Below are 24,853 nucleotides of genomic sequence, written 5' to 3'. Positions count from 1 at the left end.
GAGATATCCAAGTTCCAAGACCTGAACTTGGGTATCAAGGTCTCTTTTGGCAGGATGAGGGAAATGAGACAATTCTTAAAAATTAAATCTTTTAGGGCCATTTGGTACACGAGGTTCCTTTTCTCTTTGGGCTGAGAACAAAGGAAGATCCATCACCTTAGACAGGAGATGGCTTGCAGCCAATTGGGAAAAAGGGAAAGCCCCTTTTCAGAGAAAAGAAACTTTTTTAGGTAAAGATGAATACATTAAAACTTTGTGTTTAAGCTTTTGGGTAAAACACAGGTTTCTCTGGGAGTGGTTTGAGTGGAATGGTCTGATTCATTTCCACGCAACCTTAAATTTGTCAGGTTCAATTGGGCTTGAAGTTTTGAACTGAGCTTGCTTTCTTACCACAAGGAGGAGGAAAGGGTGGGTAGCTGAGAGTACTGCAACTTACTGGTAGTGGATTTAGTGTTGCAAAGGTGGGTTCAGGCCCCTGTGTCATTTTATTATTCCCTTTTCATGTTAAGTCTCAGGAAGGCTCACTTTGTTAGGGTGGGCACAATCAAAACTCCAAATGCTGTGGCTTCCTGACTGTGGCACCCCCTCTTTCGAAGGAGACAATTGTTTTACCTCTGTATCATTTGATGATGGAAGTGCCAAGCCAAGAAGGCAGAAATTTGAAGCAAGACTTGGTGGAAATAGATAAAGTTGTGTGTGTTATCAAGTGTTACTGGGTTTTTTTCGAGTTGCTTTTCAAGGTGGAAAGCCAAATTGTGGATGTGTTTGTATTGGACTTGTGCGGTTCTGTGGCTGTAAGACTGGAAATGGGAGTGAGGTTATTGTCACAAACTTGTTTCCGCAGGAGGAATGAGACTATAAGGTTTTGTCCAGTTCCCTACAGTGTGGGTGTTCAGCTGAAAAGTACACACATCTGCTTGTCTATCCTCTATACTGCATATTTTAGTATAATTAAATTTTGAAAGTACACACATCTGCGTGTCTGTCCTCTATATTGCATATTTTAGCATAATTAAATTTTTAACTTTGCTACTTCTAAACAGGTAAATCTGGTACACTGACCATTTCCTATGTGCCTTGGCCAGCAAGCAGACGTTATTTTCTACAAGCAAGTCCCTTTTATGTAGTGAGAGCACATAAACTTTCATCAACTAACTTTTTTATTTTAGTGAATGAGACAAATCTTTTCTTACAGGCTTTTTAGTTTCTGTAAAGTGGGATGCATTAGGAAGTATCCATGTTAATTCAGTTTAACAGCAGGAATTCCCAAGGTATTTTTTGCATTTATTATAAAGGTTGCTGCAAATCATATGAGACAGTAATCCATTGTTGAATGGTAAATGATGATTTTTCTTCACATAGCTGTGCTAAGTACATTAAAAAAACCCACAAACCAAAACAAAACCAAATCAGTCACCTGATAGTGCCATCCACCTTCATAGATGAATGCTGATGAGCATGAAAACACCTGTGAGTCCTCATTTAGCTTAATGATAATACCTCTGCCAGGTGAGCCTGCACAGCGTCAGTCATCAGAACCAACACAGAGGGACTCCAGGACAACAGTTCTTAGTCTTCTTTTGTGTCCCACGTGCCCACGTCTGCCTGATCCATCAGATACATTTTGAACATTAAGCCAACAGCTTCACAGAGACCAGGGCTGTGGTAGCAGTCTCCTGAGGGTTGTAGCTGGAGGAGTGAACTGCTGAAACGTATTTGATTTTACAGCAAGGCAGCTGGAAGTAGCCAGGAGCTTAAAGGTTCCAGTTATATACAGGATATAAGCCATCCTCTTTGGGATACTTCTTGTGCCCTCTGTGCTCACTGTGTGTTTTTACAGCACTTAAGACAAGGGGGAGAAGTTCCTCCCTTGATTTCTTTTCAGGAATTTTGAGTAAAGTACCTCGTGGGTCCACCTCACCTTCTGGTCCTGGGGCAGAGAGGGATCCCAGCTGGGCCAGCACTCCCTGATGTGTGGCAGGAGAGTCCACCCTGAACAGACCTAAAATGCAATACTGCACACTATGCAAGCCATCATGCAAGCTGTCATGCAAGTTCAGCTGCTGGCACCAGGTTGCTGTCTTGGTGTTAAATTATGCTGAGACCATCCTGGTTCACCAGACTTTGAATATATATCCCTTTTTTTGAAAGCAGATGTGACAGATAAGTGAGTCTGCGAGCTTGCAAATCTGTGACTATAACATAGTCACTTCATAACTATAAAAGCCCAGTCCAAACTTCCATATGGCAGATTCTTCCATGTACTTCCTTGAAGTGTGGATCTTCTCCTGTGAAGCAGGGATGCCTCTCCATGGTTACTGCCCAGGGGTTAAGAGAGAGATCTGCCCTCCACCTCGTATGATGAGTTATATCAATCTCTACTTAATGATTGCTTCTTTTGCTAGCTTCCATACAATTGCTTTAATATAATTGTTTTTTTTACAGTGCACTGTATTACTTTGTTATATAATACTCTACTAGTAGATTTTTTAGCTTTTACACTGTGTAGTAAGTAATTCTGATTAGAATCTTTCGTCTGTTCACCTGTTTGGTAATTCGTCATAATAAATAATTCATTTATAGAAGTGTATATGTTTTGCCATCATTAAAACCTGCGGGACAAAGTGGTTTTATCACACCTCTGTAATTCCTTTAAATTTAAACCGCTAACACAGTCCGAGGCTAAGATGGGATTCAGCTGCACCTAAAGCCTTCCCTGAGGAGGAGTTTCAGAAGCAAGGGAGTCCTTTCTGCACTTCCAGACTCACCAGCAAGGCTTTGCTTTTTAAAACTCTGTCTAAGCCTTCCACTCTCCCATGACAGGCACAAGGCTGTCCGTAGTTTCTGGGGAGGGGAACAGGTCTGACACCCTGTGTTTGTGCCAAGCCTCTTCTTTGCATCACACAGGGCTCCAGAAGGTGCTGTAAAATCCAAACATCTTGATTGGAGGTGAGCAGAGCCTGTTGTTTTGAGCTCCTGTAATCCCTGAGGAGCAAAGAAACATCGGTGGGAGAAGGTCAGAGAAAATAAGAGGGCAGAAAAGGGAGAGAATAATAATAATAGGAGGAGGAGAAACAAAGGGGAAGAGGCACCTTATGTGACTGTGTCCAGGTGATGATGGGAATCCTAGGCCCCCAAATAACTGTTTCATTGTAAATGTGCTTGTGCAAATTCCCTTCTGTCTGTGCTGCTGCTACCTGGCAGCTCCTCCAGCCATGCCCCTGCAGCTTTCATTCCCTGAGTGACTTGTGGGCTTCAGGGTACTTGGTGGGCCTGTGCTTCCAGAAGGGCAAGTGGGGGCCAGAAAGTGGTCAGCCACCTTTTTTAGTGTCTCCTTTGGATTTTCACACTGGGATCAGAATGCTGAGCTATCACACCCCACCCTATTGAGGTCATCTTTGCATTTTGCTTGAGGAGCACTTCAGTCTGCCTGAAACCTTGCTTATGTCTCAGGAGCCCTTAGAATCATGGAAGGCTTTGTGTTGGAAGGGACCCTAAAGATCATCCAGTTCCAACCCCCTGCCATGGGCAGGACACCTTCCACCATCCCAGGTTGCTCAGAGCCCCATCCTAACCGGCCTTGAACACTTCCAGGGATGGGGCAGCCACAGCTTCTCTGGGCAACCTGTGCCAGGGCCTCCCCACCCTCACAGGGAAGAATTTCTTCCTAATATCCAATCTAAACCTGCTCTCTGTCAGTTTGAAGCCATTCCCCCTACAGTTCTTGATGACAAGTCCCTCTCCACCTTCTCTGTTGGCCCTTTCAGATACTGGAAGGTGCTGTGAGGTCTCCGCATAACCTTCTCTTCTCCAGGCTGATCAATCCCGACTTTCTCAGCCTGTCTTCATAGGGGAGGTGCTCCAGCAGCTTCTGGGCATCTGCTTCATCTGAGCCTCTTTTGGGGATGAAGGAACAGACATAAAGGTTACTCAGAGACCCTCACTGAGAGGGGTCCCCACCCCGAGTCCGGGTGCTGTTCTCCAGTGTGGGAGCCGTGGGCTGGAGCACATCCCTGAGAAGCACAGGGGGCTGTCAGGAGGAGCTGCCAGGGCAGATGCCCTCTCCTCACCACAGCACAGACACTGGGAATGCTGTGGCAGCTTTGGGGCTGCACGGCTGAGAGCCATCCCACACACAGCGTCAGCCTGCTCTGCCAGCTGGGTTGTTTACACTCCCTCCGTTTGCAGCAACAAAGGCTGAAAATATTTCCCATAATTTCTGTTTGCTGTTCTCAGCAGAAGAGTCATGATTTATTTTTATAGCAAACCTCCCGTTCTGAAGAAGCATCTTCCTGTTTGTGTCATGTCCTTGCAGTGGCAGAGGGATATGTGCCAGTCCAGCCCAGGGAGAAAGGGGAGATGGGATTCTGGAGAAACACTCCACTGGAAATCTCTGGTGATTCATTTAGCTAATGGCTCAGGAAGAAAAGCCCTTTGTGTACTGATGACTGAGTAGCAGCCAATGTATCATAATGCAAAAGTCATTGCCTTTTTTTTTTTCCAAATTAGGCTCCCAGCTCTGCCAGAGCTGCTTTACTGAGTCATTCCACTGATTCTAAACACTGTTTTAAACTCTGCCTGCACAAAGGGAGGAAACGGAAAGGGAATCCCTGTCTCCCTGCCTCCCTATAGGCGAGGCTTGCCCTGTGGTGCTGGGCTGCTCCCACGGGAGAGCCTCTGCATGGGGGAGAGGTGAGTAATACTTGCAGGAATATGCATCTCTCTCTCTATTCTGACTAAGAAGCAGCTGAATAAAGGTGGAAGAGTAAGCCTGAGGTGTGAAGAGACATGGAGGAACAGGGCAGCAGGAGGGGAGCCAGCGCTGCCTGGTCCAACACAAACCGGGATGCGGCGTGGACAGGGGGCTAACCTGCAGCCCAGCTGTGCCCGGACCTGGGTGGGTGGACAGGGCATATGCAGCCTGGGGTGCATTGGGAAGAGCGTTGCCAGCAGGTCGAGGGAGGTGATCCTGCTCCTCTGCTCAGCCCTGGAGTGCTGTGTCCAGTCCTGGGCTCCTCAGGACAGGAGGGACATGGAGCTCCTGGAGCGGGTCCAGCAGAGGCTGCAGAGATGATTCAGGGACTGGAGCATCTCCCTGAGGAGAAAAGGCTGAGGGAGCTGGGGCTGTTCAGCCTCCAGAGGAGACACTGAGAGGGGACCTCATCCATGTGTGTCAGTGTCTGCAGGGAGGGGACAGAGGATGGACCAGGCTCTGCTCGGGGGTGCCCAGCAATGGCACAAGAGACCTCGGGCAGGAACTGATGCCCAGGAAGTTCCAGCTGGACATGAGGAAGAACTTCTTTGCTGTGCAGTGACCGAGCACTGAACAGATTGCCCAGAGAGGGTGTGGAGTCTCCCTCACTGGGGATATTCCAGAGCTGTCTAGACACAATCCTATGCCATGTGCTCTGGGATGACCCTGCTGGAGCAGGGAGGTGGGACTGGATGACCCACTGTGGTCCCTCCCAACCTACCCGAGCTGTGGTTGTGGAGGTGTGGGTGTATCTCCAGGGGAGACACAGCAACATCATTCCTCTGCTGGAGGCTGCTTGGCTGTTTTGAAGCAGAGGGTCTCCAGCAGCATCACTGGCTTGTCAAGAAGGTGATTGCATCTGTGAGAACCCAGAGGAGAGAGGTGCTGCCCTCCGGCCCAGAGGAAGGTCACCAAGTCCTACAGGAATTTAAAGAATCCTTCTGCTGATTTAGGCAGTGGTGCCTCCAGCAGGCTGAGCTTTAGTGAAAGCTGTTTTTAGGAAAGTTTGCTCTGGAGCCTGAGCAGGTTCCAGTCTGGTGGGCAGGACTCCTCCCACGGGCAAAGCTCTTGGTGAATAATATACTGGGCACCCAACAACCTCCCTTCATCCTGCCCTGGCTCAGGTCCTGGAAACACAGCAAAAAAAATTAAAAGGAGGAGGAGAGGGAATTCCCTGTTGTGCTCTGAAAAGTGACTGTATAAATGTGATGCTGCTGAATAAAATACTAGAATAAGAATTGTTTCTGTTTAACTTATTGGATCAGCAAAACCCAACCTAGACAGGGGAAAATGGGTGAGGAACCCTAAGCCCACACAGCATCGACTAAATTAAGCTCCTGATTCGGGAACACCTTTTGCCCTCAAAAGTATTTGCACAAAATTAGCTACAACATAGTTTCACTAACATAAAAAGGAGCTGTTATCTGGAGAGATGCAGAGGCATGCGTGGAATTCTCTAGGACTTTTTTTACTGGCAACTGCGTGCAAAATGGAAAATATCCTGCTTGGAACAGAGCTGGTAGGCAGCAAACAAAGCCCAACTGAGAGACTTTCCACAGAGCATAGCTGATGTGAAAGCAGTGACAGTCACATTTTAGAGGGTATCAGGGCACTTTAAAGACTGTAAATGTTTCACTTCAAAAAATGCAGAAAATTATTTCAGTTAATAATTCAGAAATTAGGAAGTGCTGCTTTGAAGATACAACTTTTATTCAGCTCTTTTGTGCCTATGCATATGTGAAGTGGTATGTAAAGATTGTTTTTAGCTCAGAACCTCTGTCTCAGACAGTGAGTAGGTAGCAACTGGGAGCTTTTTAGTCTTTTCAGCCAGTGTGTGGCTGAGACCATATTTACTTCATATAATCTTAATTCCTTACTGAGTAGTTAATAATTTCCATGTGGCATTTTGATGATGCTCAACAGTATTGTTTGTCAGTGCCCCACAAACATGAAAGTATTCACATGGCACCCTGCAGGAGTAGGAGGCAGCATCACAATTGTCTTCTACATCTTCACTTTACAGCTTGGGAGCTCAGGCACACAAACGTTTTTAAGTTCAGAAACAGGTACTGGCAATGGGCTGAGGTAACAGCAGCATCTTTCTTCAGGAGGTGAAGGCTTCTGTAGTGCAAGGCTCTTACACACTTCAGCTGTTGCCATGTGTGCCCAGTACTTTGCCAAGTAAACTCAGAAAATGAGGAATATGGAAAGACCCACGCTGTGTGACTTGCCTCACATCACTTTGGGCCTGAAGCAGGACAAAATCAATGTATCTTCATTACAAGGCTGTTCTGTCTTTTCCTTGAGCTCCTAGGTTTGTTCAGTAGAGCCTCCAAGTTCCTACCAAAAGGGAAGCACAGATCTTGCAGATTTAGGTCATAATGCATGTGTTCATTCCTCTCCATACTGGTGTCACTTGAGATTGAGATTACAGTCCTAATTTCATTTATGCTCTGCTTCTGGTTGGGGTTTTTTGGTGGTATTTTTTTTGTTGTGTTTTTTGGTTGGTTGGTTTTTGTTTTGGTTTCTTTTTTTTCTTTAATAAATGGAAAAAGCTACAGTTCATGCTGTGGGGTCATATTGCCACATATTGACCATGAGAAGGCTGGAGGCTTTGATTTCATCATCTAAACTAAAGAGACAGCTGCTAGACCCTATTGTAGTGCCAGAATTTCAAGCTGGAGAAGCCCTTTATTTATTTATATTGTATGCCCAGACCATTACCTTTTCTCCCAGGTACTACCTGTTCCTGTCATTCCCCATTCTTGCTCACCTTTATCCTTATGCTCTGCCTTTGCCTTCCCTGCTCTATTTCTAGCACTGACCCTTTTCTCCATCCCTTGTTTTTCTCCCTTCCTTTACTTTCTCAGCCACTCTCTTCAGCTTCATTTCCCCTGATGCAAGTCTCACCTTGTTCCCAGCACGGCTGCCATCCTGCTTCAGGACACCCAGGGAAAGCTTTCCATGCTGCTCCTGGCAAACACAGGGAATGATGTACTGCTTTATTTTAAACTGCTGCCAGAGAGGGGAGCAGAGGTGGCAGGGGAATGTGGTGCCCTCAGCCCCTACCCATCCCCTTCAGGTTACAGGGGCTAGAGATCTCCCCCAGGATTTTCAGGAAGTGCCTCCAGCTCCGTTGCTGCCTGGTAGCTCTGAGGACTGGCACAAAGAAAGAGGTCACTGGTTACTGTGGGATTTTGCATTTTTTCTCTTGAAAAACAACAAGGAAAATCAAAAGGTCCCAAAGGGAGGAGCATAACCCTCTCTCTCAGTGCCATCCCAGGGTACACAGAGGCCTGGATGTGCTAAGGATTTCCTTATAAAAGAGGTCATTGTGTAAAATACATGAATGCTCTTGGAACTGCTCTTTTCTCCCAGCTCCAAGAAGTACCACAACCACTGAGCTGCAAAGTTAAGTGTCTCACCAGGCATCAGGCTGTCCTGGAGGTTGCAACACCAGGGCAGCAGTGAAGGTGTGGGGGTGGGAAAACCTTCTCTCCTGGCTGTGGCACAGGAGGTGGTTCTGCAGCATCTGGCACCTTTCACTGTTGTGTCCCACGCAGCTCCTACAGCAGCTTGGAAACACACCCAAGACTGAGTTTTACCACATGGCCCTGTGAAGCTGCCATGGAGTATTGGGCATCAGGCTGAGAGAACTGACATGAACTTGTTAACCAGGAGGGATGACTAGAGAGAAAACTTCAAGGCTGCCTTACCAGGGCTCCCAAAATGAGATCAGTAAGCTTGGCACAGCAGATACACCTCCTGAGAGAACAGCTGGGCACTCAAGATACCAATAAGGATCCAAAAAGCCTGTCTCCCTTGATGGCCTTAACTCCAAAAGACCCCAGAATGAGGCACCCTGGGCTGGGACAATGCCTGGGCATTGGGTGACTCCCAGCCAGGAGGAAGTTCCTCCCTGCCATTCCCTGGCCAGAGAAGGGGTTCCTGGTGGAATTTGCTGTATAAAAAGGCCCTTCCTCCTGCCTTGACCTTGAGAAAATTTGCCTCTGGCGTATTTACACCACATCCCATCCTCCAGGCACATCCACAGATGTCCATAAGCATCTGGGAAAGAGCTTCCCACACAGGGAGACCTTCCCAGGGAGTCAGGTGAGGTCACCTCCTCCTAGGGGCAAGCCAAAGGCAAGAGCCACCCAACTCAGCTTTGGCCAGGCTGAGAAAATTTGCTTTGCATTACATGGCACAGCTCTTGTTCCCAGGCAAAGCCTGATGAGTATCTGCAGATTTCAGGTGCATGTGGGGCTGAGTGTAGTCCCAGGGACATGCTTGAGTGCCCAAGTATTTTGGTGACTTCCCCACCTGGTCTATCAGAACTGTACAGATTCAGGTGTCTCCCAGAATCTCTCATTTGTGTGGCTTTTCCTTCCTAAAAAGCTATGGGTACCTTGCTAATAAAAGACAGAAACCATCCACAACTGTCAGGCACTGCCTCCAAAACAGAGGCTGTGCTTCAATTAAATGGCTGATTTTTTTTTTTTTTAAACCCAGGCAAACCAACATTTTTTGCACTAGAATCATTGTTGGCAATAACCAAAGATACTTCAGTAGGTACAAAAAAACTCGTTCAACTCGAGGCAGAAAGTTTTAGCCTAGACACTTTAACTCTGGCAACGACGAGGTGCTGATAACAGAAATCACAAAAAGCATGGAGGAACTGCTGGGACCAGCTGCAGGGCTAATTTTACAGATAAATATGACATATATTGCAAAACAAAATGCTTATAGATGGAAAGCCTAAGCTTTTTAATAGATGGAAAGCCTAAGCTTTTTAATAGAAATCTCCCCCAAGAGTGAGATGGGAGCTTTGCCAGCCCGAGGGAGGAGGGGTCCTCTCATGGTGTGACAAGATGCCATCACAGTAAGCAAGAGGCTCCCATTCCAGGAAGGGATGTGGTCACTTGTGTCCCCAGTGCTGGGAAATATAGAGGAGGCAGCTCATGATATACACTGACAGGCTCAGGAAGGGGAACTGATGGCAGCAAAAATCAGCTTTTCCTAATTGCAGTGCCAAGGCAAGGGTGGAGTCAAGCTGGCACTCACACAGAGGAGAAATTTACCCTGACTGCTGGACCTTGGCACATGGGATTAGCAATCCTTGACAGGAACGACCTGCCAAGTGGTGTTTGCTGGTTGCTCATCTTTCTGCCCCATTTCTACCTTCAGTTTTGTTTCTTTTTTCCACTATAAAGTCCTTGAGCATGGGCATACTAACCTTCACCCACCCACACAGTTCCAAAGGAACTGCGTATTGTTTTTCACTGGCAGAGTTGTTCTGACCTTGGCCACTAATGGCCCACCGTGCAGTGAGGAAGGCCAACAGCATCCTGGGCTGCATCAGCAGGAGCAGAATCAGAGGACTGAGGGAAGTTATTACCTCCAGCTTCTCAGCAGTCATTAAACTGCATCCGAAACATTGTGTCCCCAAAACATTTTGTACTCCCCAGTAATCAGAAAAGCACTGGAAAACTTGGTGGAAGACAGCCAGGATGGAGCATTAATACTGGGGCTACTCCAACCTGGAGAACATTTTGCTGGGAGGGGGCTAATGGCAACCTTCCAGTATCTGTGAGGAGATGACCAAAAAGGCAGAGCCAGGCTCCTCTCCGTGTGAGACAACAGGCATGGGTTGAAACAAGAGAAGTTCAAACTCATAAGGAAAAACTTTCTCATCAGGACACCAGCCCAGCAGAGGATCAGGAGATTCTGAAATTTCCATCCTTGGAGGTTTTCAGAGTCGGATTAGGTGAAGCCCGGAGTACCTTTGTCTGACCTCACAGCTGACCCTGCTTTGAACAGGAGGTTGGACCTCCTGAGGTCCCTCCAAAATTGAACTATTCTGTGATCCTATGATTCTAATTATCCACAAACTTTACTGTCCACAGACCCTGGGGATTTTTACAGCCTCTGATGTAAAAATTAATGCATGCAGTATAATATTCTTTCTGCCTCTACAGAGAAAGGCCTCACTCGTTCACTTCCCACACTTGCCATTAAAACATGATTTGCATGATCAGGAGAGGGCGACTTGACTCAGTCTTCCCTCTTCTACCTCTTTACATCATATTTGCCACCCTGGTTTCTTTTCAAGAGCACTTTTGATGTGCACACCATACACAAACTTTCAGCTTGGCACAGAGGACAAAGGCTGCAGCCACAGGCTGTGCATGAGTGGAAAAAGTCCCTTTCTGTGTCAACTTAGCAGCTGAATGCTTATAAGTCTTCCAGGAAAATTTTAAATAGAAGGAAAATAGAAGGAAAACCACAGTGCAAATCATTTTCTGTACTCAGTGGTTTGGTGATATTAATGGTTGAGGGTCTACAGATCACAGTGCTCCCATACTACAAAGCAGCCATCCTGTGAGGGCAGAGGTTCCTGGGGGACAGTCTCTTGGTACTAAAAGTCAGGATAAGCAGCTGCCCCTAGAACTCACACTGTGAATAAAGCCATTTCTCACCTGTGGAGCAGCCAATCTGCCCCATGGCACAGCACAGCTGTGTGGCTTCTATCTGCAAACAGGGACAGACCCCACTGGCACCCCCTCAATAATACAGATTTTTCTGTTTTCACACCCATAAAGTCACAGGGAGCTGCAAAGGAGTGGCTGGTCCCACACAGGGAGAGGCAAAACAGTAACTTCATTAAACACCCACTGCCACTCTTCATGTTTAGTTGCATCTACACTGTTTGAATCCTGCAAATGGATTCAAGCCATGAATCATGAGCTTGCTGAACACTGGCCCCAGCTCTCCTCTGCCTCTGTTGTGCTGCTGATGGTGGGACATCACCTGAGCTATGGAGATGTCCAACTCCCTGCTGGGAACTCACTCTGTGCCGCCAGGATAACCAGGCACTGGGGTATGGCGGGGAAACCCCAGCAACAGAGCAGCCTCAAGGATGTTTAAAGCTATTTCTTTTAATTACACACCTCCAGCTGAGGCGAGACTGTGGGTCTGGAAAGGGCTGTTCAGGACTCCCCCACCCTTCCAGGGGCAGAGGCGATGCTGGAGGTGCAGCCAGCACGAAGCCGAAAAACCTGTCCTGCGGTGCAGCTCCCCCGGCTCTCCTCCGCCCTCCTCTTTCCTCACACACAGCCAGGGAGCAACAGCTGGAGATGGCAGCTCCTTTCATCCAGCAGGACCTGCCCTGTTCATGCTGCAAAGGGAGCAGTGGTGCTGGTGGGACAGAGCAGACACGGAGCAGCCCATTGCGTGGCCAGCCGAGGACTAAAGGCCAGCGTTAGAACAAGGCATAAAAGGTCAGTTCTCAGCCACAGCCTGAATATCTATTGATCCTGAAATCAGCAGGGAGAGAAGAGAAGCATTCAACATGCCATGAATGGCTGCCTTGTGGATTCATTTTGTGGGAGCCACACATGTGGAAGCCTGTGTCCAGCAGTGGAAAAATCTCACTAACCTATTTTTATCGCTGCCAGCAGAGTCTGGCAAATGTCTACATGTTCTAGGTTCATTTAGAAGTGACTTTTGATAGGGTTCAAGGTCCTCACTGCTGGCAGTTCAAATTAGGTCATCTCCTGAGAGCTGCCAAAAGACAGAAACTGAAGGGGTGGCTATTTTATAATCATAATTATACAGTGGCCAAGGCATAAACCACCCCCTAAATTTAGAAACCCAACAAAACCCAGCTTGGGCTCTGTAGTTTGAGCAGCAACTCTCACCCAGGGACACCAGTTCCTGGTCCCTCTGGGAAGTCCCTCATGGGTGGCAGCTGCAGACAGACCCTCACCTCCCCCACCTTATCAGCCTGCTGCCAGCAGTGAAAAATGAAGAAAACAGGATGAAAAAAGATGCTGGAGTAGTTGGAGGCAGCCTTGGCACTGTTTGTATCATTGCCTGCAGCTGGAGGCTGGCTGGGCAGCTCTGCCGAGGCTTGTAAATGCCTGCAAGGAAACAGGGCAGAGCTGAGCCTGAACTTCTCAGCACATCCCCCATGGAAGCAGCATCTGACTCACATTTATCGCTGGGATTTTAGGCCCCACTACCTTTTATTCCCTCCCCCCCCGCCCCCTTCAGGACAATTGCTCTGAGCCCATTTTCTGCAAGGCTTGCTTGGACTTGGAGATTTATCCAAAGAGCAAAAATAGTGGAGATGTACAGGCAGTTCCTAAAAACTGTTGCAAACACTTTTCTCCTGATGGGTGGAGAGCAAGAAGTATAGTCCTGACTGGGAGAGCCTGTCAAAATAAATCCAGGCTTTTCTGTCTACTGGAGCAATTCCTTTGGGAGCTCTTTTGGAAGCCACCCTGAAGGTAACGCCACCCTCCCCTTCTGCAAACACATCTTCTCTGTGAGTAATGCTGAAACATAGGGTGGATTTAAGTTTCTGAAGTGTGTGAGGGGATAGGATTTACTCCAACCCTCCCAATGTGTGGGGCTCACCCTTTTCTTTCCACTGTAGCCAGTTTCTTCCCACACCCTCTCCCGATTTCATGAACCTCCTGTGATGTTTTCCCTGGACTCGATGATGGTGCTTATGTCCTAGGACTGCTGTAAAATGGCAACATGTCCTACCACAGACAACTTTCCCAGCTCCACTATAAAGAATGAAGCTATTTTCCAGCAATAAGCCCCATCCCCCTGGAAAACCAGGCTCTCCCTGCCTTGGTGCACCTTCTTCCAACAGAGCTGACCACGCAGCTGGCTTGAGACTCTATCCCAGAGGCAGGCTAGTTCCAATTTTCCAAAGTAAGTCTAGAAATCTTTCTCCTGGCACAATTACCTTGCAGATCACCAAATCCAGCTTTCCTTAGGACTTCACTGCTAAATCCTTGCCCCTTGGTCAAACATTTTTTTTCCAATCTTGCAATAGGCTGTTTCCTGGTGCAAATTCCCATACTCTCCATATGCTGGGTTACAACACGTAAATAGCCACATCTTTCAGCGGTTTGGCTTTATCTGCCCTTGTTTTCCTCACAGCAGCAAAGGGACACAGCTGAGAACAGCCTTGGAGCACTTCCCATGCCTGGAAGTGTTCAAGGCCAGGTTGGATGGGGCTCTGAGAAACCTGGTCTAGTGGAAGGTGTCCCTGCCTGTGGCAGGGGGTTGGAACGAGATGACCTTTAAGGTCCCTCCCCTGTGACTCCACGATTTAACATCAAACACTGCTGCCAGCAGTGAAGTGCTGTTAGAAGTGCTTAACGGGGCTTACATTACCAGTTGTCTTTTGTATTATCCAAACCCAAGAAAATACTTAGATCCCACAACTCTTTGCTATCCACAAGCAATTCCCATAGATACACAGAATGCATATTGTTGCATTTGGCCATAAAACATAGCTATTTTAAGCAAATTTACAACAACAAATTAGCAGCATCTGTGTTTAAAGAAGAAATTTGCTTGTGTTTGGAAACAGAGCTGCTTAAGCCCTTTTCCTTTCTGGAGTGATTTCTTACATTCCAGGGAGGCTTTAACATAGCTGCACCTTTTGTTCACTGATGGGGAACTAGGATGGCATAGAAGAGACAAAGATGTATTTTCTTTTTGTATGTTTTCCTTTATCCTATCTATTCCTCCCAACAGACATCACATTGAAGCTCTAAGATAATGTTTTCCTACTCCTGACTTTTTCCCAAGACCAGTACATGCTTTTCTGCTATCCCAAAAAAACCTGGGAAGATGCTTACTGAAGAGGGATCCTTCACTCTCTCTCCCTCCACAAGCATTTCACCCATTCCTGCTTTCCAGAAAAAAAAAAAAAAAAAAAATCTATTACACCTTTTGCACACCTGAGCCTCCCTACATTACCTCACAAGTCACATTCTGTTCCTGCCCTACCTTGATGATGGGAACTTGCTCCCTGCTCGGACAGTCAGCGCTACAGACTTTTAGGGTTTAGAACCCAATTCTTCAGGAAATTTGATCACAATTGCTACCTGTAAAGTGAAACGTAGCATATAGGTCAATAATATTCATTGCTGAAGCACTCATTCCAGGCTAGCTTGCTCATCTTAGGATGAGGGCAACAAGGTTTTGCATCTGTAGCCCATGTTTTTGCTAAATGGAAGTAATACTCCAGTAATAAAGATCAGCTCTATCTTCTCTGGTAAAACAAGACTTGCCCTTTCTGCTGATTCCTCAGAAAACACCAACTTACATTCACAGGATGTTTAAAAAGAAGGGCAAAAGATTGGGCTATAGGGTTTAAAAAAATACAGGGGGGTAGGGGCAGAGCAGAGAGTGTTGCATGAACACTGAGGTTAAGGCAGCAGCTTTGCAAGCTAAAGATTAACTCCCAGGGAAACCCCCTACAGCTTTTGTGGAACACAGGAACAGTGGCAGTTATTCACTTAAGTCTTCTGGATCTTCAGCTGAGCTGGATGTCAGTTTGAGAGCTTCCTCTGCAGCCCCTGCCCAAAGCCGGTCACGCTCTGAGGTGCTGAGCCTACAGCTCAGTTCTCCTCTCCCGCTTACAACCCTTTCCTTGGACTCTGCCAATGGAAGAGGGCAGCCCAGGGAGGGGGTGGAGTCACCATCCCTTGAGGTGTTCAAGAAATTACTGGATGTGGCACTCAGTGCTCTGGTCCAGTTGACAGGGTGGTGATTGGTCAAAGGACGGATTTGATAATCCTAAGGGTCTTTTTCAACCTAAATGATTCCAGAAAGAGGGAACAAAAAAAACCAACCCAAGGGCAGCTGAAGTCAGCAGTGAATTCTGATGGCTGACAGATTCACCACAGCTCTTTCAGGTGCCACATTCAGTCTCACAGACAGAATTACACAGCTGGCAAAAACACTACTTCAGTTCTGCCAGAGCTCAGGGACAGGGTGGGTCTCAAATTCCCATAAGACATTTTTTTCCCCTCCAGGTTCTCACATATACCCACAGAAGAAAATCAGATCAGCTCCTTTCAGGAGTTATTACACTCTCTGCAAGACACACAGAAGCATGATTACCATTTGAATTTTTTTTTAAATTCTTTTTTTCAGAAAGCCCACAAACACAGAACAGTGCAACATATTACAGAGGAGAGCTGCATGGTTGCCTTAGACAAGTGACAGTGGGTAACACAACGGTGGCAATACATTCATGCATCATTCAGAGCTTCAAAAAGAGCCCAACCCTCACAAAATCCAGTATTTCTCATAGTAAATACCAACCTCCTTGCAAGAGAAAAGTGGGAACAAGCAAAGAATACCAAGAGATATTTGTAGCACCCAGAGGACAAAGACCAGAAGCTTCTGAGAACACAGATGAGATACTACAGTGAGGGAACACGAGGTATAGCACATCAACTTGCTGGTAAGGACCCCATGGGCAGCCCCCACCAGAAGGTATTTGAGACAAAACCCATTTAAAAAGCCATTTAGAGCAGAAGTATAGGACAAATTGGTAATTCCTCAAGCTAAGGGTTCTACACTGATGTCTCCACTCTCTCCCACATCCATTTTTTAACTGAAACAGGATAAGCCACAACTCTGCAACTGCGGAGCTGGACAGTAACTTCTCATGCAACTTGTGTTTATTCCACTTGGAAACCTGAGATTTGGCACACGTGTTGTAAGCCCTTGAGATTGTACCCCTGTGGCTTTGGAGAAACAATGCACAAAGCCAGCCAGTGCAAAAATCCTGAGCAAACACTAGGGAATCTGCCTTGGCAAGGGACCTAGGCCACGTCAGGGGACAGTTCTGCCAGCAGACAGGCTGATGCAAGGAGGCCCAGCTGGCTCCAGAGCAGAGCCCAGCCTGGCTGCATCAAGGCACCAGTGCCTGCACATCACCCTGGTGACACTCAGCCTTTGCCACCCTCCAGGAAGGCGACAGTAAAGTGTTACTGCAGTGACATTTTAGGAATGTTATTAAGACCTGCTTTTGTTCACACACGCCAAGGAAAGGAGGAATGGCCATGCCTTCTCTAAGGTGCTCTGACAGCATCTCCCACTCCTTGGAATTCCCTTCAAACATGGCATTGATATAGGAGTAATTTCCTGCTTTGTACTAAAGCCCTAGTGATTTAACACTTATCATGTTATGCAAGTTCCACTCCATGCTATGCATCAAACAGTAGGATTAATCAATACAGCAACATCTCTCCTCCCCCACAAACAATACAATACATCTTACTCTTTATTATCAAATTGTCTCCAACATAAATTATATCCAAATTATGTAAGTTTCAAGAAAGTCAGATATTTTATGTACAATATTTGTGTTGAGTCAGATAAACCTTTATCATTTTAACCTATAACATAAAAAGCAAAACCTACATCAGTACCAAATAAAGCATTAAAAAGGTAACAAATATATAACTTTTTAGAAATGCTCTCAGAACACTAAAGTTAATGACAAAGATTTTATAGTGCAGGAGTCTTGGGTTTGTAGCTCTTAGACCATCTCTCTTTCCCTGCGGATGGCACAGCAGAGAATCATACTGAATATCATGCCAATAACCTGTAAAGAAAGCAAACACACTGCAAATCAGGAAACCAAAGCATGTTCTTTTATCAGCATGAGGACAAGCACAGCTGCTCTTCCCAGCCCAGAGGCCAAATTTATTCTGTATTTATATACTCTATTCTGCAGTACCTGCCCCTCCACCCCCAAAGTTCATTCTGTTCTCATGAATCCCCTTCACCTCAATATCTGAAAATAGATCAGCTGTAAACTGCCATATCTCCTAAGAAATCTTTGACCATCCCAGCATATTTGCATCCATCTTCTCCAGAGCAGTCAAACACAAAAGCGCAAGTTTTCTTAGTGGCACTGTTATTTCAGTTCTCTAACAGAGCCTTTAGCTGTTATAAAGGAAAGAAAAGCAAGAATCCCCAAGAGACATGCAGATAAAGAACCCAAGAGATACTGAGATGAAAAAGTGGGCCAGTGACAAGACCAATACATCTTCACTCTATATATACACTCCCCTCCCCCCGATACGATTTCACCACTGCTAAAGGTACAAGGAGACAGATCCTAATCCAAAGTAGAAGCAGGGATCTCTGAGACATCCCAGCCTCTGCACTGCCTCAGGGCCCTGTAGCACACACCCTGATCCTGCTGGGGCTTGTCCTTAGTGGAATAGCCACGTGGGCTGCTACGCCAGGCACTGTTCTACGGACTCCTGCTCTAAGTATCATCTTAACAGACAGTATCCCTCTAAATAATCTGGGAACTCACCATCATCACAGCAATGCAAAGGCCAACTGCTCCAATGACATTGAATTTTGATTTGAAGACGTCATCGATGGCAGCAGGGCAGGACTGGAAAGAACAGACAGTTCATTAGTGTTTCACACACACAAAGGTTGGTTTCTGCTTGTTTGAGCTCAAGTCTGCTTCCACTAGAGAAAGCTTTCTTTGGAAAGCTGCTTTCATCTGGCCTTACTTTCACATCCTTAAACAAAGCCGGGATGTTCCAACACAAGAGTTGGTGTGGAAGTTTAAATCTACTCTTCAAGTCTCTAAATCTCTTAACAGCACCTTGGCTACAGCAGGATTCCCTTCTCAACACCTGCAGTTTATCAGGTAGATCAGGACCAACAGCAGTTGTACCATGCTTGGCTTGTTACTAATGGATGTCAGCACTTAAACTGCTGCTGCACTGCTCATCCCTTCTCAAAATAGATTTGAAGCCGCTCTTGATACTTCCAGTTGCGACTGGAATTTTGCAGACACCTTATGGACCCACACTGCATGGGAATGGCACGATATCCTGGGCTGCGTGCATCCCTGGAATGGGCAGACTCCCAGAGGAGCCAGTTTGATGATGCCAGGACAATGAATTACCATTGCAACTGAAAAAAATAAAAATTTAAGTACAGTCTCTTCCCCAGAAAAGGCATGTGGCAGCCAAGAAAAAGGTGGCACTTTTACAGAGGTATAAATCTTTAAGAGCCTGGTAGCTGGTCAAAGTCTCATCCCAGCTCCTGTCCTATTTGTTCCAGCAGCAAACCACAGTGAGCTGCTGAAAGCTACTTTTTTTTCCGTTGTTGTTCCTTATCCAGTCCAAAAAAAAAAGACTGAATCAAGGATTAAAGGGATATACTGGCAAGGATGAATCAGTTCAATCAGAATACCAATACAGCACTGCTTCTTAGAGGCAACACAAATCAGCCACTCCATTACATCCCTTTGATCTCAGTCTATCCACTGCTTTTCTACAGTTGGGACTGGGCCATAAACACATCACAAGATGGAGTCAACTGATGAATAAAACACATAGCAGAATAAAAGCAAACAGTAAGAGCTGCATGCTGTCTCAGCTGCTCCCATACACTCTAACTCATAACAGACTGCATGGGCAGGACTAAACATTCAGGTGGGACTACAGATTGAAGGTCTCATGTGGTCAGATATTTCAAGTTGTCACAAGTAAAGTAAAAAAAAATAAAAATAAGTCATTAATGGAATTCCATTAAGAGCCTTATTTTCTATTGGAAGACTCATACAGACTGTCTTGGAGCATAAAGCAAGGCAGTTGCAAGAAAAAGAGGAAGAGGGTTAATTAAGAGCTATACAAGTTGTGTCTCCTGTTATCTGTGGCACACAGGCACCTCTGCAGCAATATTCCAACAGGAAAACCTGACACAGAGAACTGCCTTGACAGTGACAAACTCACCTTAACAGGCTACCAATGCATTAATAACCCCCTCTCCTTTTCCTTGCTAAAACTTCAGGCTTGCTCCTGCCTCCAAGCTCTGTCTCCCTAACCAAGAGGGGATGTGACATTCCCAGGGAAGCACCAGGAAGGTGCTGTGGCAATAGGAGCAGTGACGAGAACAGAGCTCTCTTGCATTATGGGTTTATTTTAGACAAAGTTTTGATCTTTCCCTGCCCACCCCATCAGTCTGTGACACACAGACTGCACATTTCCTGTGCAAGGCCAGATTTCCTGCTGAGCCTGGGTGTTCTTTCCACAGTAACAGCAATAAACAGACTGATTACAGACACAGATTGGTAACCAAGTGTGACACGTGAACTTTCCCCGGACTGGAAGGGTTTACTCAGAAGTGTTTCTCATTCTACTCATTGGGCAGAGTTGATGGTGAATTAAGTCATGTTTTACCTTTACAGTGATTGCCTCAGTCAATGTCTTTTTCGGACAGGTTTCCATGAACATCTGCTCAATACTTCCAGTAAGGCCACAGCAGTTCAGCTACAAGACAAAACAGGAAGAGAGAGCCAGGTTAAATAATCCTTATTTTTGCTCAGCATCTGGTAAAAAACAGAGAAATAAATTAGATTAGTTTTTATTACAGACCTTAGCAAATTTGAAGTTCAGTCAATGTGACTGCTATAAAACTTAATTTTAAGAAGTCTTTATTATGTTAAAGGACAAGGTTCTGAAAGGAAGAGAGCTGGATCTCACTAAGTACACACACAATTATTTTGGTGGCAGCTTGTGCTCCTTACAGACACAGAGATGGACTCCTCATAGATACACAGGTATGCATTCTAGGGTGTCTCTAGCTCAATATCACAGATCTAGGGTTTCCTAGCCTGCTTCTGAGCTTTAGAAAAACAAGAATTAGTTCTAGGCACTTCAGAGGGACATACTGAATTCACTGATACTACACAAAGCCATCTTCTCTGCAATTTGTTACTAATAATGTTTTGGTTTCTTCTAGTTAGTAAGATACTTGACTTGTACAGGGGAGTGGATGACATGGACAACAGAGTGAAGAAGCTGCATTACTGTCTAGTTTAAGTATAACCATGTACTTACAGCGAGCTGAAATGCTGTCAGGGTCTCTTTGGCACCTGGTTGAGTTCTCTTCTTATAGGTGTCCATGTAGAACTCCTTCAACTCGTCAATAATCTACAGGACAGCAAAGAGTTGTGGTGTATGATTGTCTTACCTCAATATTATTGTGAAAAACTTACACTGAGCAAGTCAGTCAACAAAAATTCTGCAGCCTACAGTACCCATTCTTCTGACATGTACAAATAGATGGTGAAAAGAGAGGGTGGGCAGTATTTCTCACCTGAAACAAGTGAGCCTAACTCTTAAAAGCCACACCTGAGCAGCTAAGACTGTTTTCCTTTCCAAAGCTCTGAGCTTCACAAAAGGAATGAGAGAACCAAGTCTTTGCCCACCAGTTGGCCAAAAATATTCACTACTGCACTCCAGAAGGTTTTATAATTTCCCTGCTGTATAACACAAACAGAAAAGCAACCCTGATCACCAAGCATCTTATTTTGAAACAAGACAATCTTGACTGTTTTTGAGGGACAGGCCATCAGTTGCAGAAACACTGAGCCCTTAGCTGACCTGGCTCCTATGTGGTAAAGCTTCCCTGATAGCCTATTTCATTTCCCAGCTCTGCCAGGTACTGCCTAGAGGGCAACTCTAGCAGGCAACAGCCTCTTGGATTCTGGCTTTCCTGCTACAGTCTCATTTAGATATTAGATTTCTTGCATTGTTTTGCTTGAATCAGTCTTCTTTGTCTCACCCAAACTCCCTGGGTAATGAGGATTTGACTCATACTGGTATAGATATCAGTAGACTGCTAACTGTGGGCACATTCACAGAATCATGGAATATTTTGGGTCAGAAGGGAGCTTTAAAGATCACCTAGCTCAGCCCCCCTGCCATGGGCAGGGACACCCCTCACTAGACCAGGTTGCTCAGAGCCCTCATCCAATCTGGCTTTGAACACTTCAGGGATGGGGCAGCCACAGCTGCTCTGGGAAACCCACTCCAGCATCCCACCACTCCAGCTTTAAAGAGCAACCTACCTTTTCTTTGTTTGAAAATCCCCAGATTCCAGCACCAATTTCAAGGGCAAAAATCACAAAAAGGAAGAAGAAGAACTAGAAAAGAAAGACCACATTATTAATGAAGACCATAGCACCACAAAACAGCATCACACACATTTACTGCAAGTTTGTCCAGACTTGGGGGAACTGTCACTCAGTGTTTCCAGCTGGAGGTCTGGAACATTGGTAAAACTAGGAAAGAGGACACACTGCACTGGGTCAGCACTTCTTCCCGGGAGCGTCGGAAAGCCTGGCAGTGCTCTCCAAGCAGAAATCCTGCTTTTTGATCAGTGTTAATTAAAGCCCATCATCTGTTAACTCAGACTTTGAAGTTGCCCAAGTCACTCAGACACATCACAACAGCTGACACCACTTCTTTTCCCTGGTTTGTCACTCCTATTGCTTTAGGAGTCATTACTTAATCCCTAGCTTGCCACCAACTCCCACAGAGCTTACGGTCACTTTGTTGTGTATCCCATAAAATAGAAATAAATGTGTTCTGTCTTTAATTGACTACCAGGTCCAAAACACCACTATCATTTAAAAGCACTTTAAAGAGAGATACTCAGAATTACAAAGGGCTAGAGGCATCATTTTGCAAGAAATACTTGAATTTAAGTTCTTCCATAACACAGAAGGGGAATTGTTCTTTCACTGGCTATAGTAGAAGTCTTTTATTAACCAAGTCTTCTGGTTATTTGGATGAGTAGTTCTGCAAGTGTACAGATGTGCACGAGCCCAGTAAGCTCAACTGGCCCCTCCAGTCTGAAAACAATGAGGTTGCTCTCCAATACTTGGCTTGCAGAGCAGTTGTCAACCAGAAGAGCTCATCCTGTGATTAGGAACAGTAGAGGCTTGTTGTTTCAAGGATCAAATACCACAGTTCTGGTCTCAAAGACTGAAGACTGCACAAGCTTCAGGGTCCAGGATAAACTGTCTAGTAAATAGCATTACTCTTATCAATGCTTTTGTTCTGTGTTTACAATACTCCCAGTCTTGACACTTCAGTGTCTGAGTATGTCACACACTCAGCCTCTTGATTCAAATACAGCATGAACATTTGGGTTTAGGGCCAGAAACTAAAAACTATATTTAACATTTTACCATTATGTAGGTGACCACAAGTTTAAACACTGCAGAGCCAAAACAATCAATATTCTCCTTCCTCTCCCATCATGCTGCTAAAAATTTAGGCACTACTCTGAACACTTACCAGGCCAAGCATACACTGAGATTCCTGTGATGCACCACAGCATCCCAAGAAACCAACCAGCATCATAAGTGCCCCAGCTCCAATAAGGATGTAAACACCTAGGGAGGAGAAGAACATAAACATATATACAGACTAGTTGAGACCTCAGCAGCAAGGTATGAAATCAGTTGCTCCACAAACAGCATTTGCAGCTTTCACCAAGGTTTAAGTTTCTTTACTCAGGTGTTCCAAGAAAAGAAAAAAAAAAAAAGCCTGTGCTTAATTTTCAAAGCAAACATCTCATAACTTGCAGGGAAATACACTGATAAATAAAACCTTCAACCTATAACAACTTATGTGTACCATTGCTGCAGTATCACTAGTTTCAGAAAATGTGCAAATTAAGCCATGTAAAACAAGCTACAAGACACTTTTTAAAACTGGCTCAGAGCCAGAGTTACCAACTTATCTTCAGGTGAAGGGTGTGTTGCAGTTAGAGCTGGAATAGCAATTTATCAACAACTGACAGTTCTTGATGCAGATACCTCCTCAAACTGTAACAAGTGTTAGAGCTTGTAAAATATTCTGCCCAGAATTTAGGTAGTGAGCATGTTGGAGCAGAGAAAGCAAACATTTCTGGGCTAAAAGACTCCATTTATGCCCAATCCTCTGGCTCCTGAACTTGGGAACTGCCAGCCTAAGCATCATAGCTGAGAGCCGGTGAGAGCAGCAACATGCAGTGAGCAAAACAACTCCCAAAGGACGGCAAGAAAGTGCTACTGTGGTGGTAAAACATCAAAGAATCAGCACAACGTGGAGAATGAGTATGACATTTCTATCAATGTGGACAAAAATACAGTTCAGAGGCCCAGTCAATACTAATTAAAGAAAGCCAGATGTAAGCACTTGCAAGTGATATATTGTGGATGTAAACCAATAAGATCGGCTGCCAAAATAAGTATCTATTTGGTTAAGCACATGTAGGGATTAAGCCTGATACTTCTTATCAGCAGGAAATTCCTGCACGGATTTTTTAATCCCAGCTTAAACTTTCTAATTGAAAAATTAAAATAGGAGTCCATCACTTTATTTTCAGTTCTACAGAAAGCCTTTGAAGTAACTTGCTTTGGTACTGGGTGCAAAACGACAGATTCTGTTCATTTCCTATTGGAAACTGCAGCCACTCCCAGAAAAGTAAGTTAAAAGAGGAATTCCTATTAAGCTTCTTTTAAAAACTCTGTTTAACCTACAGAGATTTCAAGCAGGTTTCACTGGCTGCATTCAACCAGTAGCTTAAGTATCACATCATAAAACTTTTATGTTTCAGGAGGTGAAAGAGTTGTTTTAGACTACCCAAAATAAGACTTGTTAAATATTTAGCTCAACAGCCAAGTTTAAATTTCTGTTCCCTTTCCAAGGCCCACCTAAAAGCATCTGGAAATCTTCCTGGCAGCTGCAAGAACCACCCAGTTTCCTATGATGCCATCGTATCAAGGGCAAAAATACAAGTTTTCTTACAGATAAGCTTAAGAGGCTGCACAAGCCCAACTCACCATTCCTACCAGTGCTCCCTGTAGGCACAGGCTACCCTGGTACTATGAGGCTGCAACCCAAGTTGCACCTACATGCAGGTCTTCACTGACCCTTCAGGCACCAGTTTGGGTGTTGTGACAGTCTGAGTAGCCCAGCACGGGGGCCAGTTTTTTTGGTAAGAGAAAGACCAAGCCATCCACCCTGTGAATGGCCAGTGAGTGACACCATAGAGGACCTGGCAAATCCAAGGGCTACAGGGATGCAAAATATATATGCATAAGCATTGTCCAAATTGAAGATGACAGACATTAAGAAAGGTACATATTTGAATTTGCTTCCCATCTGTTAGAAGTCTTCAAACACAGCTGCTTTGTTTCACAGAATCATGGGATGGCCTGGGTTGGAAGGGACCTTAAAGATCAGCCCATTCCAAGCCCCTGCCATGAACAGAGACACTTTCCACTAGAGTGTGTTGTTCCAAGCCCCGTCCAACATGGCCTGGAACACTCCCAGGGATGGGGCAGCCACAGCTTCTCTGGGCAACCTGTTCCAATGTCTCACCACCCTCACAGGCAAGAATTTCTTCCCAATACCTGATCTAAATCTACCCTTTCAGTCTGAAACCATTGTCCCTTGTTCT

The 24,853-nt window shown here is 45.4% G+C and overlaps 1 protein-coding gene across 1 annotated transcript in view; it reads right to left on the bottom strand.

The window, feature by feature from the left end:
- Positions 1–15,698: 15,698 nt before the first annotated feature.
- Positions 15,699–24,853, bottom strand: part of CD9 (CD9 molecule) — a 20,785-nt gene continuing 11,630 nt past the window's right edge. Inside the window, exons 5-11 of the mRNA XM_017823918.1 lie at positions 23,142–23,179; positions 22,702–22,833; positions 21,468–21,542; positions 20,455–20,547; positions 19,795–19,884; positions 17,907–17,990; positions 15,699–17,183 (exon numbers count right to left, since the gene is read on the bottom strand). Coding sequence (XP_017679407.1) covers positions 17,118–17,183; positions 17,907–17,990; positions 19,795–19,884; positions 20,455–20,547; positions 21,468–21,542; positions 22,702–22,833; positions 23,142–23,179 — 578 coding nt within the window. The 3' untranslated portion in view covers positions 15,699–17,117. The remainder of the gene's footprint in view (positions 17,184–17,906; positions 17,991–19,794; positions 19,885–20,454; positions 20,548–21,467; positions 21,543–22,701; positions 22,834–23,141; positions 23,180–24,853) is intronic.

Source organism: Lepidothrix coronata, unplaced genomic scaffold, assembly GCF_001604755.1.
Source record: "Lepidothrix coronata isolate B3197 unplaced genomic scaffold, Lepidothrix_coronata-1.0 Scaffold107, whole genome shotgun sequence".
In the NCBI taxonomy this organism is placed as follows: domain Eukaryota; kingdom Metazoa; phylum Chordata; class Aves; order Passeriformes; family Pipridae; genus Lepidothrix; species Lepidothrix coronata.
Note: the sequence above shows the minus strand (reverse complement) of the source record. Positions and strands in the feature narration are given on the sequence as shown.